The sequence below is a fragment of the Equus quagga genome, chromosome 2 (assembly GCF_021613505.1).
Source record: "Equus quagga isolate Etosha38 chromosome 2, UCLA_HA_Equagga_1.0, whole genome shotgun sequence".
NCBI lineage: Eukaryota > Metazoa > Chordata > Mammalia > Perissodactyla > Equidae > Equus > Equus quagga.
In genome coordinates this window covers 69,766,124-69,783,580 of record NC_060268.1, presented here as the reverse complement: position 1 = coordinate 69,783,580, position 17,457 = coordinate 69,766,124, and the positions used below count along the sequence as shown (strand labels likewise).

Sequence of the window (17,457 nt, the reverse complement as noted above, 5' to 3'; positions counted from 1 at the left end):
GCAGAGAAGGGGCTCCAGGGAGTGGAAGCAAAGTTGACAAGGGGAGGTTGGCTTGGAGAAAATGACATGGTGAGGGAACACCAAGGAGTTCAGTGTGATTTGACCTGGAGCATGAGGGGGCCAGTGGTGAGAGCTGGAGGTTGAAGAGAGGCAGTTGCAGAAGCATAGTCTGCTGGGATAGAGTGCTTGGCTCTGAAGCACTGGGGAGCCACAGAAGGTCTGGAGGTGATGTAATTATTCACTCTGCACTTTTGAAATACAGCTTTGGAGACTGCATGGTTTGGAGGTGGAGGGGCCAGGCTGAGCTGGGGGTGGGGAGCTGTGGAAATGGTCCAGGGAAGCAGGAAGGAGGGCTGAGCAAGAGAGGGCTGTGGGGATGGGAGGAAACCGCTTTCCCAGATGCCTCCCTGAGCTTCTGAGTTCAGGCTGCTCATATCCAGACACTCTAGGAACCAGTTGGTTTGTGTGAAGAGTTTTGGTGGTGGTGAGTTTTTTTCATGCATTCAAAACCTTTTGGCAAATTGTGCCTTCTCACTTTGACAATGGGACCAGGACTGAGCTCCTGCAACAGCAGCTTCCTCCTACCCTCGTCGTGGCTCTCTGAGCTTTGGAAGGTCCCAGGGCCTCCCAGGGCAGGTTCTGGCTCCTGGGGAGATCTGATATGGTGGTTCTAGCCCCTCTGGCCACAGCAGTGACTCCTTTTGAGGTCTGAGGTCCCCCTACCACTTCCTCACTTCACATGCTACCCAGACATGCAGGAGCTTTCTTCCTTCCTTCATTCACACAACAAACACTTACTGAGCATTTAACAATTCACTTTGGGTTTGGCTGTGAAGAATAAAGAACAAAAGCAATAGTTATGTAAACAAGATGGAAACCTGCTGCTCTCTCACTTAGAAGCTCTGGAGTTGGCAGTACAGGACTGATTTGGTCACTTTATTTCACAAACTTCCAGAGGACACATGCTCCTTCTAGCTTTCTGCTCTGTCAGCCTAAGGTAATACTCCTTGTCTGTGTGTTTCAAGATGGCTGCTAGAGCTCCAACCATCATCTGTACATTTCAGGAAGCCAGAAGAAGTAAAGAATCAAGAAAAAAGAATTAAGGGCATAGGCCAGCTGTATTTTAAGGAAGTTTCTTGAAAAACTGCCACACAACACTTTTGCTTACATCCCAATCTTAGGCACACTTAGCTGCAAGGGAGCCTGGCAAATGTAGTCTTTGTTCTGGGTGACCATGGTCCAGCAAATAATCAGGGATTCTACCACTATGGAAGTAAGGGAGAATGGATATTGAGGACAACAATAGACTATGCTACAAGAATCTACTTTGTACCAGGCTCTGTTCTCAGTGCTGGGAATAAAGTGGTGCCAAGCAGTGTCTGTTCTCATGGAACTAATAGTCTAGTGGAAGAGACACACATTAGACAAATAAACACATAAATAAAGGAAGATTGACAAATTATCATGAGGGAAACTACTGAATACCACAAGAGGGAATAATAGGGAGTGTGTATGGATGTGGGGGAACCTAAGGTGGGAACACTTTGGAGTGTTCTTGCCTTTGAGCCTTTGCAAGCATAGTTCCCTCTGCCTGGATGCCCTTCCTTGACTTTTCTTCCCACTTATCCTTTGTGGTGGTTTATACTACGTCGACTTGATTGACTACAGTTCCCAGAATCCCCTTCACTGTTTGGTTTTCAGTTAGAGTTGGCCAGAAGAGGAATTTGCATGGCAGAAGTGAAGAGGCAGCCATTACTGTCTGAAGGCTTCTGCAGTTATATGCAGTCACAGACATAGCGGTGTCAGTGGGATCCACCTTGTCCTCACTCTCTGCCCTGCGCCCAGCTCTTCTTCCCAACTGCTGACCCTGCAGACCACACCAGCCACAGGCCCACCACCAGACACTTAGTGGCAGACCCACAGATGTGGGGGCTTCGGGGAGGCACAGCTGCCCATAGTTATCTCCGGGAGAATTTCCCCTTGGCGGTCCCACTTAGGTGGCTGGACATGGCTTCTCAGATTGACCGATTAGTGACCCTTTCTCTGATCCTCCAGCACCTCCACTTCCCCAGCCTCTCCCACAATCTTAATTAAATCTGTTAACCCATAACTCATGGTGGTTTTGCTTCTTCCCTGATTGAACTCTGACACTTCCTTCAAGGCAGGCTCAAGCACTCTACCAGGATGCTCCCCCTCCAGGAAGCCTTCTCTCTCCCACAGCAGCTCCAGAGTGAGACTTGCTTCATTGGCTTCCTGGCAGAATTGTTTGTTAAAAGGGTCAAGTCAGCCCCATACTAGTCTGAAAGGGCTCCAGAGACAGGGTGGGATCTTTGACCCTCAATTCTTAGGGCAGGTGGGGAAGAAGCCACAAGGTACCAGGCCCCTACTAGGTGCTAGGTAATTCGTAATTAATTCTCTCATGTTATCCTCACAAGAATTTATTGCCCCATTTTATAGTAAACTGAAGGAGAGTGAGGCTGGTGGAACTGGGGTTTGAACCCAGGATGACCAGGCACCAAACCCCAGACCCCTCCACTTGCCCAGCTGGGGCAAGAGGTTAAGCTCAGATTTCCAATCTTATCTGGCCTCTGTTGGATCCCATGGCCCTTGTTCCCTGACCCTGCTGCTCCCTGCTCCCTCCCTTCTCCTGTACCTGCCCCCTCTCTCCTTCAGGCACAGCTCGGCTCACCAACGTGCTCATGAGCATCTGGGCACACAGCAGCTGAGACTGCAGAGCCAGCAGTGTTGGTGGCTCTGCAGCTGGGGCTTCGGTAACATGTCAGGGCTGATTCAGACCTGAGACCTGGCGAGTGCAGCCACCCAACCTGAGGGATTTGAGACAAAGAATAGCTGGTCCCCTCCCCTCTGGCTGGCCCCACCCCAGGCATTTCCAAGGGCTCACCATCTGGGTTGGTGCCAGCTCAGTGCCTGCTGCTAGCCTAATACCTCGCTTGGTCTCAAAGAATCCTCCTCTGTTATGGAGCAGGTTGGAGTGAGTTTTCTCCATGCTCCTTCCAGCCCCCAGACTCCTTGGCTTTCAAACTTAGGGTTGTAGTTAAGGCTGTGAGGTCACAGACAAGGGTTCCCATCTTGCTCTGCCACTTGGGAACTAAATGACTTTGGACAAGTTGCTTTCTCCTTTTCCTCATGTATAGGGCTGTCCTGATGATTAAAGGAGACACTGTAGGTAAAGCACACAGCACAACGACTGGGCCGTTGAAGTGGTGGCCACACCTAGTGATGTCGGGTTGTGGAGGGGCAGGAATTTTTGCTCAGATCTGCTTAGGCATTCAGTAGGTGCTTAATAGTTGGATGATCCTTCCACAAGGTAATCCTGACTTTTGCTTCTTCGATCATCAGGGTCGTAACTAATGATGTGGGTTTATGTCCTAGAGTTCTGAGGGAGGCAGGAAATTAAGCTTTTCCAACCCTTGGTTTAAGTCTAAGGAGTCTGCTCTATTGTATCCTGAATGACCTCCTCTGTTCTTCCCTCTTATCAGAGGTATCTGGGCATTCAGTGTCCTCTTCAGAAAGCCTGCCCAGATTTCTCCCAATCTTTATGGTTCCAGCTCTTAACAGACCTCAGTATTGCGGTCTTGAAGGACCCTAGTCAGTATTTGATTCTTTATATCTGGTCCCACTTGGGCCCCCAGGTGTCCCTTGGTGCCCAGGCAAAGGCAGGCGGTTCTAGAGGAAAAGCCAGGCCAGGTGCCACTGGAGACCAGACACTAGCCAGATCCTGTTTCTCCAACAGCGCTGTGAGCAGGGCAGCAGGGCTGGCAGGCACTGGGTGTTTTTCTTCCTGTGCATGAGTGCGATGAAGATGCTCAGATCTCTCCGCTACCAGGAGTGAAGTTAGCTGCCTGCCTCCAGCAGCTAGCATCTTCAAGTGTTGCCTCAGCATTTGAGTAGAAGCCACACCCTTCCCAGGCAGCTGCAGCCAATGGCTGAGCACAGCAAGGCTCCAGGGGCCTGACCATGTTTGCCCAGCCCAGGACTCCAGAGGCCCCAGTTGGGTTGGCCAAGACTTTGTCAGATCTGCATCACAGTCTGAAGGCTTGCCCTGCCCAATCCTGCTTCCTCCCCGTCTTATCTTCCACAGTCACCACCTCTCCTTACAACCTTCTTAAATCTCCGAAATGCATCTCAGCATCTGCTTTACCTGGTGCCCAACCCACACACCTTCCATCTCCAGCCCCAGCACAGCACTGTGTAAAGGATGGGCTGAAATGGGCTCCTGGATGAGATGCTGTGTGGGGGAAGCTTCGGACTTCAAGGTCTCCAGACTCTCATAGACTAAAAGGGGACCTGAGAACATCTCTATTCCAATTTCCCCTTTCACTCATTCTTTTAATGTGGAGAACATGGAGAACGTGCCAGGCCCTTTGCTTCAGAGACGGATGGCCTGGTGGGGGAGAGAGAGAAGCAGGCTAGCACTCTCAGCCATGGTTTCGGCACACTGATGAGAACGCCTAATCCTCACAGGGAATTGGGGTTCTCAGCTTAAGGGGCTGCTGATTTAAAAATCTGCGCTGGCAGGGCCTGATTTTCTTTTGTTTCCTTTGCTAGAAGCCTTTACAATGGAGACATCTTAAGTAACAATAAGGATGGCAAATAACACTTCCTCCGTGCTCCCCTCTGCTGGGCACTGCGCTGGGGCATCAGGTAAAGGCTTGAAGGAAGACTGCAGGTTAGTCATGGAGTCAGCCCTCCTAGCTTACAATCCACCACTCACTGGCTATGTGACCTTGGACAAGCTACTTGACCTCTCTCTGCCTCATGTTTTTCCTCTGTTCAATAGGAATTCAAGAATATCTTCTTTATACTTGCTGTGAAAAATAAGCAAGCTAAAACTTATAAAGTGCCAGCAGGGCCCTGCATAGAATAAGTGCTCAATAAATGTAAACATTTTTATTATTCTTTTCATCTCAGTTGATCACAAAAAGATCTATGACAGGAGTGCTGTTATTACCTCTATTTTTTTCCAGGTGTGGAAATTGAAGTTCAGACAGATTTAAAAACTTGCCCCAGGTCAACAGTTAGCAAGCGGATGCACGGGGACGCTGAGGCCAGGCAGGCTGACTCCAGAGTCCAGAGTCTTCCCCCCTAGACTGCCTGCAGCTCTCTCACTCATCTAAGGCCTGGGGAAAGTTTTCTTTAAAAACCCTTTTTATCAAGGTGTGTATATATATATGATATGTATATATGAAAGGTCACAAGTAATAAATGTTCAGCTCAATGAATTTTCACGAACTGGAGACACCTGTGCACCAGCACCCTGCTCAAGATGCAGAGCACAGACAGCCCCCAGCGACGCCTGCGCCCTCTCCCTTCGCTGTTCCCCCAGAGGGAGTCACTGTTCTGGCTTCTAATGCTATAGATTAGTTTCACATGTTTTTAAAAGATCTTTTCCAACCTTATGGAAGTATAATTGAAGTACAATAAACTACAAATATTTAAAATGTACAATTTGATCAGTTTTGATATTTACATATACCCATGAAACCAAACTTCAGAAAGACAACATTTCCATAACCTCGAGAAGAAGTTTCCTTGTGCCCCTTTGTAATCTGTCACTCCCTCCACCCCTGTCCTAGGCAACCGCTGATCAGCTTGCTGTTCCTGTAGGTTAGTTTGCACTTTGTAGAATGTTGTTTAAACGGAATTACGCAGTGTGTCCTCTTTTGGCCGGGGGCGGCCGGGGGGAGTGCATTGAGGCGATGGGGGGGGCGGAGTGGCCAGTTTCTTTCCTTTAGTGTAGTGCTTTTGAGATTCACTCATTTTGTTGTGTGTGTCAACAGTTTTTTTCCTTTACTGCTGAATAGTATTCCATTGTATGGCTATATCACAGTTCAGCTGTTCACTTGGTGGAAATTTGGGTTCGTTCCAATTTTTTATCATTACAAATAAAGTTATGAATTTCCATGGACAAGTATTTGTGTGGAAATTTGTTTTTGTTTCTCTTGGTTAAGTATCTACAAATGAAATGGATGGGTCACATGGTAAGTGTAGGTTTAGTTTTAAAGAGTCTATCAAATAGTTTTCCAAAGTGGTTGTATCATTTTACATTCCTTCCAACAGTCTGAGAGTTTCAATTGCTCCACATCCTTACCAACATTAGGTATGGTCAGCTTTTTAAATTTTAGCTATTGTGGTGAATGTGTTGTAATTTGCATTTCCCTGATGACTAATGATATTGAGAATTTTTTCACTCGTTTATTAGTCATTTGTATATCTTCTCTGTGAAGTGTCTTTTCAAACCTTTTGCCCATTTTACTATCGGGTTGCTTGTTTTCTTATTACTGAGTTGTAAGTGTTCTTTATACATTCTGGATACAAGTACTTTGTCTGATAGATATGTTACAAATATTTTTTCCCTGAATGTGGCTTGCCTTTTCATTTTCTTAATGATGACTTTCAAAGAACAATGGTTTTTTATTTTGATCAAGTCCAGTTTATCAATTTTTCCTTTACATGTGCTTTTTGTAGTCTAAGAAATCTTTGCCTATCCCAAGCTTGTTAAGATACTCTTTTTTTTTTGTCTAAAAGTTTATGGTTTTAGGTTTTACATTTTGGTCTCTGATCCATTTTTAAGTAAGTTTGGATATGGTGGTTGTATCAATGTTCATTTTTTTTCCAGTGGATGTCCAGTTGATCAGAATAATTGTTGAAAAACTTTTCCTTTTCCCATTGAATTTTCTTAGCACTTTTGTAAAAAATCTGTTGACCAGATATGTGTGGGTCTATTTCTGGACACTATTTTTTTGTTGCATTGATCTGTGTCTAGCTTTCCACCAGTACTAAATGCTCTTGATTACTGTAGCTTGAAGGAAGCCCTGAAGTCAGATAGAGTAAGTTCTCTAACTTTGTTCTTCTTTTAAAAATGGCTTTAGTTGTTCTAAGTCCTTTGAATTTTCATAGACATTTTAAAATCAGCTTTTCAAATCCAAAAAAAAAGTGCCTGATGGAATTTTGATGGGGATTACATTGAATTTATAGATCAATTGTGAGAAGAACTGGTACATTAGGCATTTTGTATCTCCCAACCCAAAACATGACAGACCTCTCCATTCAGTTAGGTCTTCTTTAATTTCAGCAATGTTTTATAGTTTTCAGTGTAGAGGTTTGCTAAATTTATTCCTAGGTATTTGACAAATTTTGATGCTATCTTAAATGGGATTTTCAAAATTTTACTTTCAAATTGTTTGCTGCTAAAAACTTTCATGATGAACCCTCCTTCCTTTCACAACAGAGACGTTGGGAGCACCTAGACGAAGGGGAGATTCCTGCAGTGCTCTGGCAAGTGCTGTAGGTAAGATGTCAGGGCCTGAAAGAAGAAAGGCAGAGTGACTGGTGGCCTCCAAAGAAGAGCTCCCTCCCTCTGCCTTCCTTGAGGACGCTTCCCACTTTTTATTAGGGAGTGCGGGTTGTTGTGATGATGAGAGTCGGAGAGATTCTGCAGTGGGAGGGGATTCTGCACTTTCTCCCTAGTGCCACCCACAAGCACGGCTTCCAATATCTTCCATACGTTAGAGACAAGTTACCTCCTCTAAGCTCCAGGGATGTGCCTCTCACAAGGCCCTTAAACTCAGACTCTCCAGAACTGACCTCACAATCTTCCCTCGAACCTGCTTCTTATCCAAATGTTTCTTTTACTGGAAATGGCAACCTCCTCCACCAGTTGCACAATACCCCATAGGAATAGTAGTAAATACCCAATAAATACTTATTGTATGGATAAGTGAATGAATATTTGTAGTATAGGAAGTGGTCTTATCACATGTAAGTTTTGAGGAAAGTTACCTCCTTTGAGCTAGCTTGGGAAGTCCCATGCCTGTTCCCACAATGCTGGAGAGATCAAGACTTAATTAAAGTTCCATGAGACTCTGCATGCTGGAACTGGTTCTTTCTCTTGTGTTACTCTGGGACCTCTCTGAGACTACAGCTACAGGCAGCAAGAGGGTGGGGCATTTCCGGTCCTGGGGACACATATATTGCTTTTCCTTGCAATGACTGACTCTTGCTCATTTCTATATCGCCTGTGCCTTGGCGCAGTCCTGGAATGCAGAAGATACTTGATAAATGTTTGAAGGAATGAATAAATACTTGAATTAATGAATGAAAGAATGAAACAACTCCATGGTCTAAGTACTATTACTCTCTTTTTACACATGGGGAAACCAAGGCTCAGAGACTACCCAACTAGGAAGCAGCAAAACTGGGGTGCAAACCCAGTCATCTTGGTTCCCAGGCCAGTGATCCCTCTACTGCATCAGGAAAGTTATGACAACCAAGTACACATCTCATTTCATTTTCCTCCCAACTAGTAGTTCTTAGTGCTTCCTGCATGCCAGGCATTGATAGCCAGATGAAGCAAGATTGGATGAAGCTATCAATGTCCTCTTGAGAGCACGTATGGCTAGCCACAGGATTTAAAAAAAAAAAAAGAAAGCCTTTCTCCTAGGGCCCTGACCTGAACCAATTCTTGCTCATCTAAAGCAGGGTCCTCAAGTAAAGATTCCCAGGGCCCTCCCCTGGAAATTCAGTCATTCATCTGGAGGTGATGCCTGGGAATCTATATTTTAACCGCTGCCTTGGGTTGGTCTGGAAGACAGCCAGTTGGGAACAGTCCAACAGAAAGTTTGGACAGAAGCCTCATGAGGATGAAGAATAAGCCTGTCTGTTCTTTTGTTTGCAAACATTTACAGAGCAGTTACTATCTCTCAGTCACTATTCTAAGTCCTAGGGACACACTAGTGAAGAAAACAAAGTCCTTATTCTCATTCATTCTATGGGGTGGGTTGGGGAGGCAGAGACAGTGAACAAGTCAAGAAATAGATGTGCAGAATAACCTCTGAAGCAAACAGAGTGGAGTGATGTGATACGGAGTGACAAGGAGAGGGTAATTTAGCTCTCTGAGGAGGTGACATTTACGCTGAGTCCCAGATGACCAGAAGGAGCCAAGCTTTGGGAGCTCTGGGGGAAGAGTATTCCAGGCAGAGGGAACAGGAGATGGCAAAGTCTGTGCAGATGGGCACACTTGGTGTGTGTGGCTGACGTGGCATGAACAAGGGGACAAACAGTCGAAAATGTGGTTAGACAGAGGGAGGCAGGAACCATAGCATTTGAGGCCTTAGAACCAAGCAAAAGGTTTAGATTTCTTTCCAGAGGGTTTTAAGCAGAAGAACTGACATGACGTGATTGCTTTAATTGGCTTGCTGTGGCCACTAGCCAAAGACAAGAGCCTAGGGGTCTAAAGTGGGAGTGGGGGGCCAGCTAGGGGCTTGAGGGAGTCCAGGCTAGAGATGGTGGCAGCTGGGCCTGGGTGGGAAGGTGGAGATGGAGAGCGGTGGACAAGCCAGAAATGCAGCTGTCAGAAGGCTTTGTGGGGATTTGGAAGTGTGGGGAGGGTGAAGAGGACAGAGAGCATCAAAGATGCCTCCTAGGATTGGGCCTGGATAACTGGGTGAATGATGAGCCACTTACTGAAATGGGAGGACTGGGTGAGTGTTCTGGGTTGAATAGTGTTTCCCAAAAATTCATGTTCACTCACAAAGACTTACTTCTTGACCAAACTTAAGAGGCTCCTCTGATCTCTCTTTTCTATTAGGCCTCAACTCAGGCCTATGAAAACTACAGACTGTCAGCGCAAATGATTTTGTCCACCCTCCCACCCCCACACCAAAAGACCTGAATAAACACTAATATAGTTTCTGACAGCTCAAGGCTGCATTCCTAGAGAGAACCCAACTCCCTCCTTTTTTTTTTTTTTTTTTTTTTTGGTGAGGAAGATTGGCCGTGAGCTAACATCTGTTGCCAATCTTCCTCTTTTTGCTTGAGGAAGATTAGCTCTGAGCTAACATCTGTGCCACTCTTCCTCTATTTTTTTTTTGTATTTAGGATGCTGCCACAGCATGGCTTGATGAGCAGTGTGTAGATCCGTGCCTGGGATCCAAACCCACAAACCCTGGACCAGAAGCAGAGCATGTGAACTTAACTGCTACACCACTGGGCTGGCCCCACCTATTCTCCCTTTAAAATGCCCAGTCACCTCTGCACAAATGCAAGTTGAGTTTGTGAACTCTTTTCCCTGTTGTAATGGTTGTTACTGAGTAAAGTCTACCCTTACCACTTTAACTAGTGTTTGGCTTTATGTTTGACACCACCCAGAACCTGTGAATGCAACCTTTTTTGGAAATGAGATCTTTGTACGTATAATCTCATTGAGATGAGGTCATACTGAGTTAAAGGGGACCCTAATCCAATGACTGGTGTCCTTATAAGAAGAGGGAAATAAGGTGCAGAGACAGACACACAAGGAGAATGCCGTGTTGTAACAGAGGCAGAGAGTGGAGTTAGGCTGCCACAAGCCAAGGAATGCGACTAGCAACCACAGAAGCTAAGAGAGAGGCATGGGACAGATTCTCCCCCAGAAACTCAGGAAGGAACCAGTGTTCCCCGCAGCTTGATTTTGGACTCCTTGCCTCCAGAATTGGGAGAGTATAAATTTCTATTGCTTTAAGACACCCAGTTTGTGGTACTTTGTTATGACGGCCCTAGGAAACTAATTCTGGGAGAAACAGGTTTTGTTAGCACCATATCCACCGGCACCTAGCACAGTGTTGGACAGAGAGTAGATGCTCAATAAATATCTGTTGAATGAATTAGTGACTTGCTCCTACTCATCCTGGACTGAAGCAAACATAATAATATCTTCCTGGCTTGGAAAAACACTTATTGGCAGTATCGTAGAAATTCAAGATATTATCCTTTGTAATAAACACCTACTGGGGCAACAGCACTCTCCAATCAAGTCAATGAGGTGGCATAGTGATTGCCATTTCACAGGGAAGTCAACAGAGAGCCAGAGAGGGGCCCCAGGTCACAGCCCCTGTAAGGGGAAGCGCTACAAATGGGAACCCCAGTGTGTGTCACACTGACCTCAAGCTTGTCGCTCATTCCACTCAGCTGTCAATGCAGAAAATAGGCTGGTTCCTGCTGAAACTAGTTCTTTTGCTTTTCAGCTTTGACCTGGGCCCAGGTGCTGATCCTGAGGTCAGACCTGTCTCAGGAGAGAGGGTGCCAGGTAGGTCCTTGTCTCAGCTGTTACTGAGAGCTCCATTCAGCTCAGCGAGTCTCCAGATCCTGGCATCTCCCCTCCCTGGCTCCTTTCAAGCAGTTCTCAAACTTTAGCTGTGCACGTGGATCACCTGGAGGTTCTCTTGAAATGCAGATTCTGACTCAGCAGGACCCAAGTGGGGTCTAAGTTTCTAATGTCTAACAAGCTCCCAGGTGATGTGGATGCTGCTGGTCCACCTACTATATTTTATCCAGGGCAGTGGAGGTGGGAGTGGGGTGGGGTGAGCAGAGAGAAGGGAAATGGGGGCATTGAGGTCTGGGAGGCTGTGGTATGACATCTCTTGGGGAAAGCAGCTCATCCTCACTTTATCTCTTTTGTGCTCTCCTTGTTTTTCTCTTCTACTCTTGTAAATTGTCATTAGAAACCTCTCTTAATCTCTCTCTCTCTCTCCCATCAATCCTATAGAGAGAGTTAGCTGAGAATCAGGACATCTGCATTCTTGTCCTTCCCAGGGGAGTCCACCCCCTAATCAGGACCCCAGGATGCTGGAAGGCAAGCTCCCTCCCCCTCCCTGGAGCCCATGACTCTCACTCCAGGTACCCGTGCCAGTGTGGGAGCCAGGGTACGATGAATCTGCAGTTGCTCCCCAGCATGCCCATCCTCAGAGTGGGGAGCAGGTGGCATGTGGGGAGAGCTGTGGAAAGGCCCTTCCTACTTCCCAGAACTCTGGCCTGGCCCCCAGGGCACAGGAGTTAATGAAGATGGAGGGATGGCCTCCTCCTAATGGGCCTTTCAAGGCCTGGCCAGGAGCCCACTGGACATACTGCCTTTGACCTTGGTTCCTGGTAAATATGCTCTAATGTGAGGTGTCTGAGTCAGAGAGGGAACAATATCTCTGAATGGGAAGTTATCGTCGAGTTAATTTATAAATTTAGAATCAAAATCCTAAAGGAATTGCTTGGGAGGAGAGTGGTAGGGAACTTGATAAATTAATTCTAAACAACACTGGTAAATGGGAGAGAATAGTCAAATAAGTACTGAAAGAAAAAAATAACATAAGGGGCTATGATATATACTAATGTAATGTAATATAGAGCCCTGAAGACCCAGGTGTACTTTATTTTATTTTATTTTATTTTTTGAGGAAGATTAGCCCTGAGCTAACATCTGCTGCCAATCCTCCTCTTTTTGCTGAGGAAGACTGGCCCTGAGCTAACATCCGTGCCCATCTTCCTCTATTTTATATGTGGGATGCCCACCACAGCATGGCTTGCCAAGCGGTGCCATGTCCGCACCTGGGATCTGAACTGGCAAACCCTGGGCCGCCAAAGCGCAACGTGTGCACTTAACCACTGCGCCACCTGCCCGGCCCCCCAAGGTGTACTTTAAATATTCAGAATATGACAAATGTGGCATTTTAAAATGGGTAGGAAATGAATAAATATGGCTTAGAAAATTAAGAATTTGATCTTTCCCCAAACCACATACTAACATAAATTTCAAACCGGATAAAGAATTAAATATAATAAATGATACCAAAAAGATAACAGAGGAAAATACTCATATAATGTCCATGTGGGGAAAGCCATTCTAAGTTTAATATCAAAAGTAGAAACCATAAGGGAAAGACTGAAAAATATGACAGCAAAAAGATTTTGTGCATCAAAAAAATCATAAACAAAATTAATAGGCAAAGGATAAATTAGGACAATTCAATATATATCTGAAAAAGTGTTGATATCATTACAAATCAATAGGAAAAAGACACCACCCCAGTAGGAATAGGCACGGAGCATAACAGACATGTGATTTAAAACTAAGTGTAAATGATCAGTAAACATGTGAAGCCATTTGTAACAATAATAGTAACAAAAGAAATGCAACTTTGGGGCAGATCCAGTGTCGTATTGAAGTTCGAGGGCTCTACTTCGGTGGCCTGGGGTTCCCCGGCCGTGATCTCAGGTGTGGACTTGTCAGGCCATGCTGTGGCAGGTGTCCCACATATAAAGTAGAGGAAGATGGGCACGGGTGTTAGCTCAGGGTCAATCTTCCTCAGCAAAAAGAGGAGGATTGGCAGTGGATGTTAGCTCAGGACTAATCTTCCTAAAAAAAAAGGAAAAGAAAAGAACTGCAACTTAAACCACAAGGTACCTCTTCTTGCGGCTGAACTGGCATAGATCAGAAAGATATTTTTTAAGTAACAGCCAGACAGGGGAAGAGTTTGAATAAACAGACACTCACATTCTGCTGCTGGGGCTGTAAATTGGTTCCACTGTGCTGTAGGGTGAAAGCCCTAAAAACTTTCCATCTGTTTGCACCAGAAATTCCATTTCTAGAAATTGATCCTAAAGAAATAATCAGATGCGCAAAATGAATGCATAAATATGTATGCATTGCAGTGGCACTCATGCATGGAAAGTAGAAACTGCCTAAATGTGCATCCACCAGTCTGAGCACCTCTCCTCCAGCTCACCCCATCAGTCACCAGTTCTCCATCCCAGCTTTTAGGACAAGGGTACCTGTGATTTTGTCTAAGGGATAGGTTGCTAGCCTTTCTCTGGTTTGAGCCTCACAGCACCCCCTTGTGGTTTGCAGGGCCAGGCCGGATTTCGCTTCTTCCAGGGGACCTGGATGTCCCACCAAGTACCAGAGTGGAGAGGTAGCAGCTGAGGGTTTAACTTGTGCTTTGTTTCTTGGTCCTGGTGTCCAGAAGGAATAGAAAGCATTTCCTTTCTCCCTAGGGACCTGCTTTGGTTTCTAAGACCTGGCTTCTTACTGCTCTTGGGCCCTCAGAGCCCCGTGTGGTCTGCCCAACCCCTTACCCACCACAACACCTAGGAAGCTTCTTGGTAGTCCAGCCTCACAGGCCTTCTTTCAGCTCCTCAAGCTCATCATGCTCCCTCTGGCCACACTGTCTTTGCAGATGCTGTTCCGCTTGCCCCAAACATTCCTCCCTCCCTCTCCTGCCTGATTACTTCTGGCCTCAGATGTCCCTGTCTCAGAGACCCTTCTCTGGCCTAAGTTTCCATAGCCTTCTTTGTGATGTGTATTCTAGTTGCAATTTTACATTAATTTGTGCAACTGCTTGGTTTCTGTCTCTCTGTCTCCCAAGACTCTCAGCACCATGTGGCAGGACTGTGTCTCTTACAGCCCCGGTATCACGTGGTACATGACATACAGTAGGGCCTCCACATGGCCATCCCATGCCCCTGGGAAATTCTCTTTGATTCTTTCTTTGATAACTCTTTTGCCTTTGTTTTTCTCTTTCCTCTTTCCAGAATGCCAACTGTTTGGATGTTGAACTTCTTGAATTATTTCTTTAAGTAGCCTCTCTCCTCTCGTATATTTTTCTTTTTGACGTTTTGTTCCACATTCTGGAGATTTCACCAACTTTATTTTCCAAACCATCTATTGCAAGTTTTATTATGGCAAGCATGTTTTAAATTTTCAAAAGTTATTTCTTGGGGCCGGCCCCGTGGCCAAGTGGTTAAGTTCACATGATCTGCTTCAGTGGCCCAGGGTTTTGCTGGTTCGGATCCTGGGCGCAGAACTGGCACTGCTTGTCAGGCCATGCTGAGGCGGTGTCCCACATGCCACAACTAGAAGGACCCACAACTAAAACATACAGTCTCATGCTGGGGGGCTTTGAAGAGAAGAAGGAAAAAAAATTATTTTTTTAAAGTTATTTCTTTTATATTTGAATACCTGTGTCCATAACAACATTATTTACGATAGCCAAAAGGTAGAAACAGCCCAAGTATCCATGGATGGATGTGGTATATACACGCAAAGGAATATTTATTTTTATTAGCTTATAACATTATATAAATTTCAGGTGTACATCATTATATTTTGATTTCTGTGTAGACTACATTGTCTTTACCACCCAGAGTCTAATTGCCATCCATCACTGTACATGTGTGCCCTTTTACCCCTTTTGCCCTCCTCCGTCCCCCCTTCCCCTCCAGTAACCACCAATCTAATCTCTGTATCTATGTGTTTGTTTGTTGTTGTTTTAATCTTCCACATGAGTGAAATCATACTATGTACTGGCTTTCTCCATCTGACTGACTTTGCTTAGCATAAATGCCCTCGTGGTCCATTCATATTGTTGCAGATAGAAAGATTTCATCTTTTTTTATGGCTGAGTAGTATGCCATGGTATGTATATACCACATCTTTATCCATTCATGCATTGATGGGCACTTTGTTTCCATACACAATGCGACATTATTCAGCCTTAAAAACGAAGGAAATTCTGACATACACTATACGAATGAACCTTGAGGACATTATGCTAAGTGAAATAAACAGGTCACAAAAGGACAAATACTGTGTGATTCCCCTTACATGAGGTACCTAGAATAGTCCAGGTCATAGAGATAGAAAGTAGACGGGTGGTTGCCAGGGGCTGTGGGGAGGGAGGAGTGGGGAGTTTGTGTTTGATGGGTACACATGGTTACATTTTGCAAGATGAGAAACCTTCTGGAGAAGGATGGTGGTGATGGTTGCAGTACAGTGTGAAAGTACCTAATGCCACTGAGCTGCATACACTTAGAAATGGTTAAAATGGTAAATTTTATATTATGTATATTTTACCTCAGTTTTAAAAATTATTTCTTTCTCTAACTGTTCCTTTTTTCTTAACATTCTGGGTTTTTTTTTTTTTTTTTTTTGCTGGACAAGATTTGCCCTGAGCTATCATCTGTTGCCAATCTTCCTCTTTCTTTTATTTTCCCTCCCCAAAGCCCCAGTACATAGTTGTATATTCTAGATGTAAGTCCTTCTAGTTCTGTGTGAGCCACTGCCACAGCATGGCTACTGACAGATGAGTGGTGTGTTCTGCACCCGGGAACTGAATCCTGGGCTGCTGAAGTGGAGCATGTGGAACTTAACCGCTAGACCATCAGAGATAGCCCTGTTTTTTTCTTTTAAGAGGCCTCATTTCCTGAGGATACAAATTTCCTTTCTTTCTTTTTAAAATTATCTTTTATTCTCTGAATTTGCTCTGAGGGCTTCTTTTGCTCTTTCTCCTTCATGTTGGAACCTTTTGCCTAATGTGTGGGGCTACCTGGCATCCTTTCGTCTTTAAACAGGCTGGCCTGGGGTTCTGTGCATGTGGGCAGAGCTCAGCATGAATAGATGGAGAACCAGATGTTACACCAGGAGGCCCCTAAGTGCTAGAATAAGGACGGCTTATTCAGGAGTGCTGATAACCACACTAGCAGTGCCCACTCTCACCAGGCAGTTTATTCAGTTATCATTAGAGAAGAAGCTCTGATTTTCTTCCTTGGGGTAAGTGCCCAGTACATTCACGACTCAGGGGAAGCGGCATTAACTGTCCAAACTTAGAGCTTCATTGCTCTGCCTATTCCAGCCCCGCTTCTCACTCTGCCCTCTGTGATACCTGCCCTAAGCCTCCAGGCTCTCTGAGGGTCCCGTGGCAGACAGGTGAGCCCCCTTGGCTCCAGTCCCTCTGCATGTTTTCTGGGCTTCTGCTCTCTGTATTCCATCCCAAAGGTCTCTACCTCCTTCCTATCTTCCAGAACTGTTTTGAGATCACTTGTCTACTACTGGCCCCTTTCCGTCCTCTTTGCTGTTGTGGATTTAGAACTTTTGGTCACTGATCCATCACTTGAATGAGGGAGAGGATATAAAGGGTGGTCTGTTGTGCCAGGGTTCATCAGGAATGAGATGAGAGGGCCAGGGCCTCACAGCAACCTGGGGCTTGCCTTCCTTCCTGAGGGAAGGACGGTGGCCCTTGGCCTCTCAGAGGTGGCTGTCAGGAGACCAGCTGTGGGTGGGGGAGGATGCTCCACCCAGGCCCACCTGTTGCTGAAGATCTGAGGCTTCCTGGCCCATTGTCAAGACCAGGGGCAGCCTTAGAGAAGCCAGGCCTAGGCCAGTTCTGGCAGGTTCAAACACAGGACAGATTTCACTACATTCCCTCAGCCTCCTGCCAGTGCTCACACTGGGAAGAAATCAAGTGACCTCAATGGCACAAGTGCCGGTCATCTCCTCCTCCCATCCTCAGCTTATTTTCAGGTCACTTCTTCCTTTTCCCAGCCTTGGACCAGATCCTAATGGAGCCCTCTTCCCTCAAGCTGCTTTCCTGAGTCCCTGAGGCTTCCCTGTCCCCAGGACGCAGGGCCCAGGACATCATCCTGCTCCACCACCACGGCAGTTCTAGGAGGCTAGAAGGAGGAGGGGGAGTTCTGAAGACCTCCTGGGGGATTCGGGTCCTGCAAAGGCTGTGGTGCCGGGAGACCCAGACAACTCTGGGATTTGGGCCCTCGGGCTGCAACCCTAAAGGCATCTCCCTCTCTCCGTGGCTTGAGGCCAAGCAGCACTTTTGGGACTGTCTCCACAACTCCTGA

At 46.0% G+C, this 17,457-nt stretch overlaps 1 protein-coding gene across 1 annotated transcript in view; it reads left to right on the top strand.

Moving 5' to 3' along the window:
* LOC124235155 (uncharacterized) overlaps nucleotides 1-17,457 on the top strand; it is a 48,377-nt gene extending 30,920 nt beyond the window's left edge. The window contains exons 3-5 of the mRNA XM_046652764.1: nucleotides 7,253-7,308; nucleotides 11,025-11,086; nucleotides 17,222-17,457. Coding sequence (XP_046508720.1) covers nucleotides 7,253-7,308; nucleotides 11,025-11,086; nucleotides 17,222-17,457 — 354 coding nt within the window. The remainder of the gene's footprint in view (nucleotides 1-7,252; nucleotides 7,309-11,024; nucleotides 11,087-17,221) is intronic.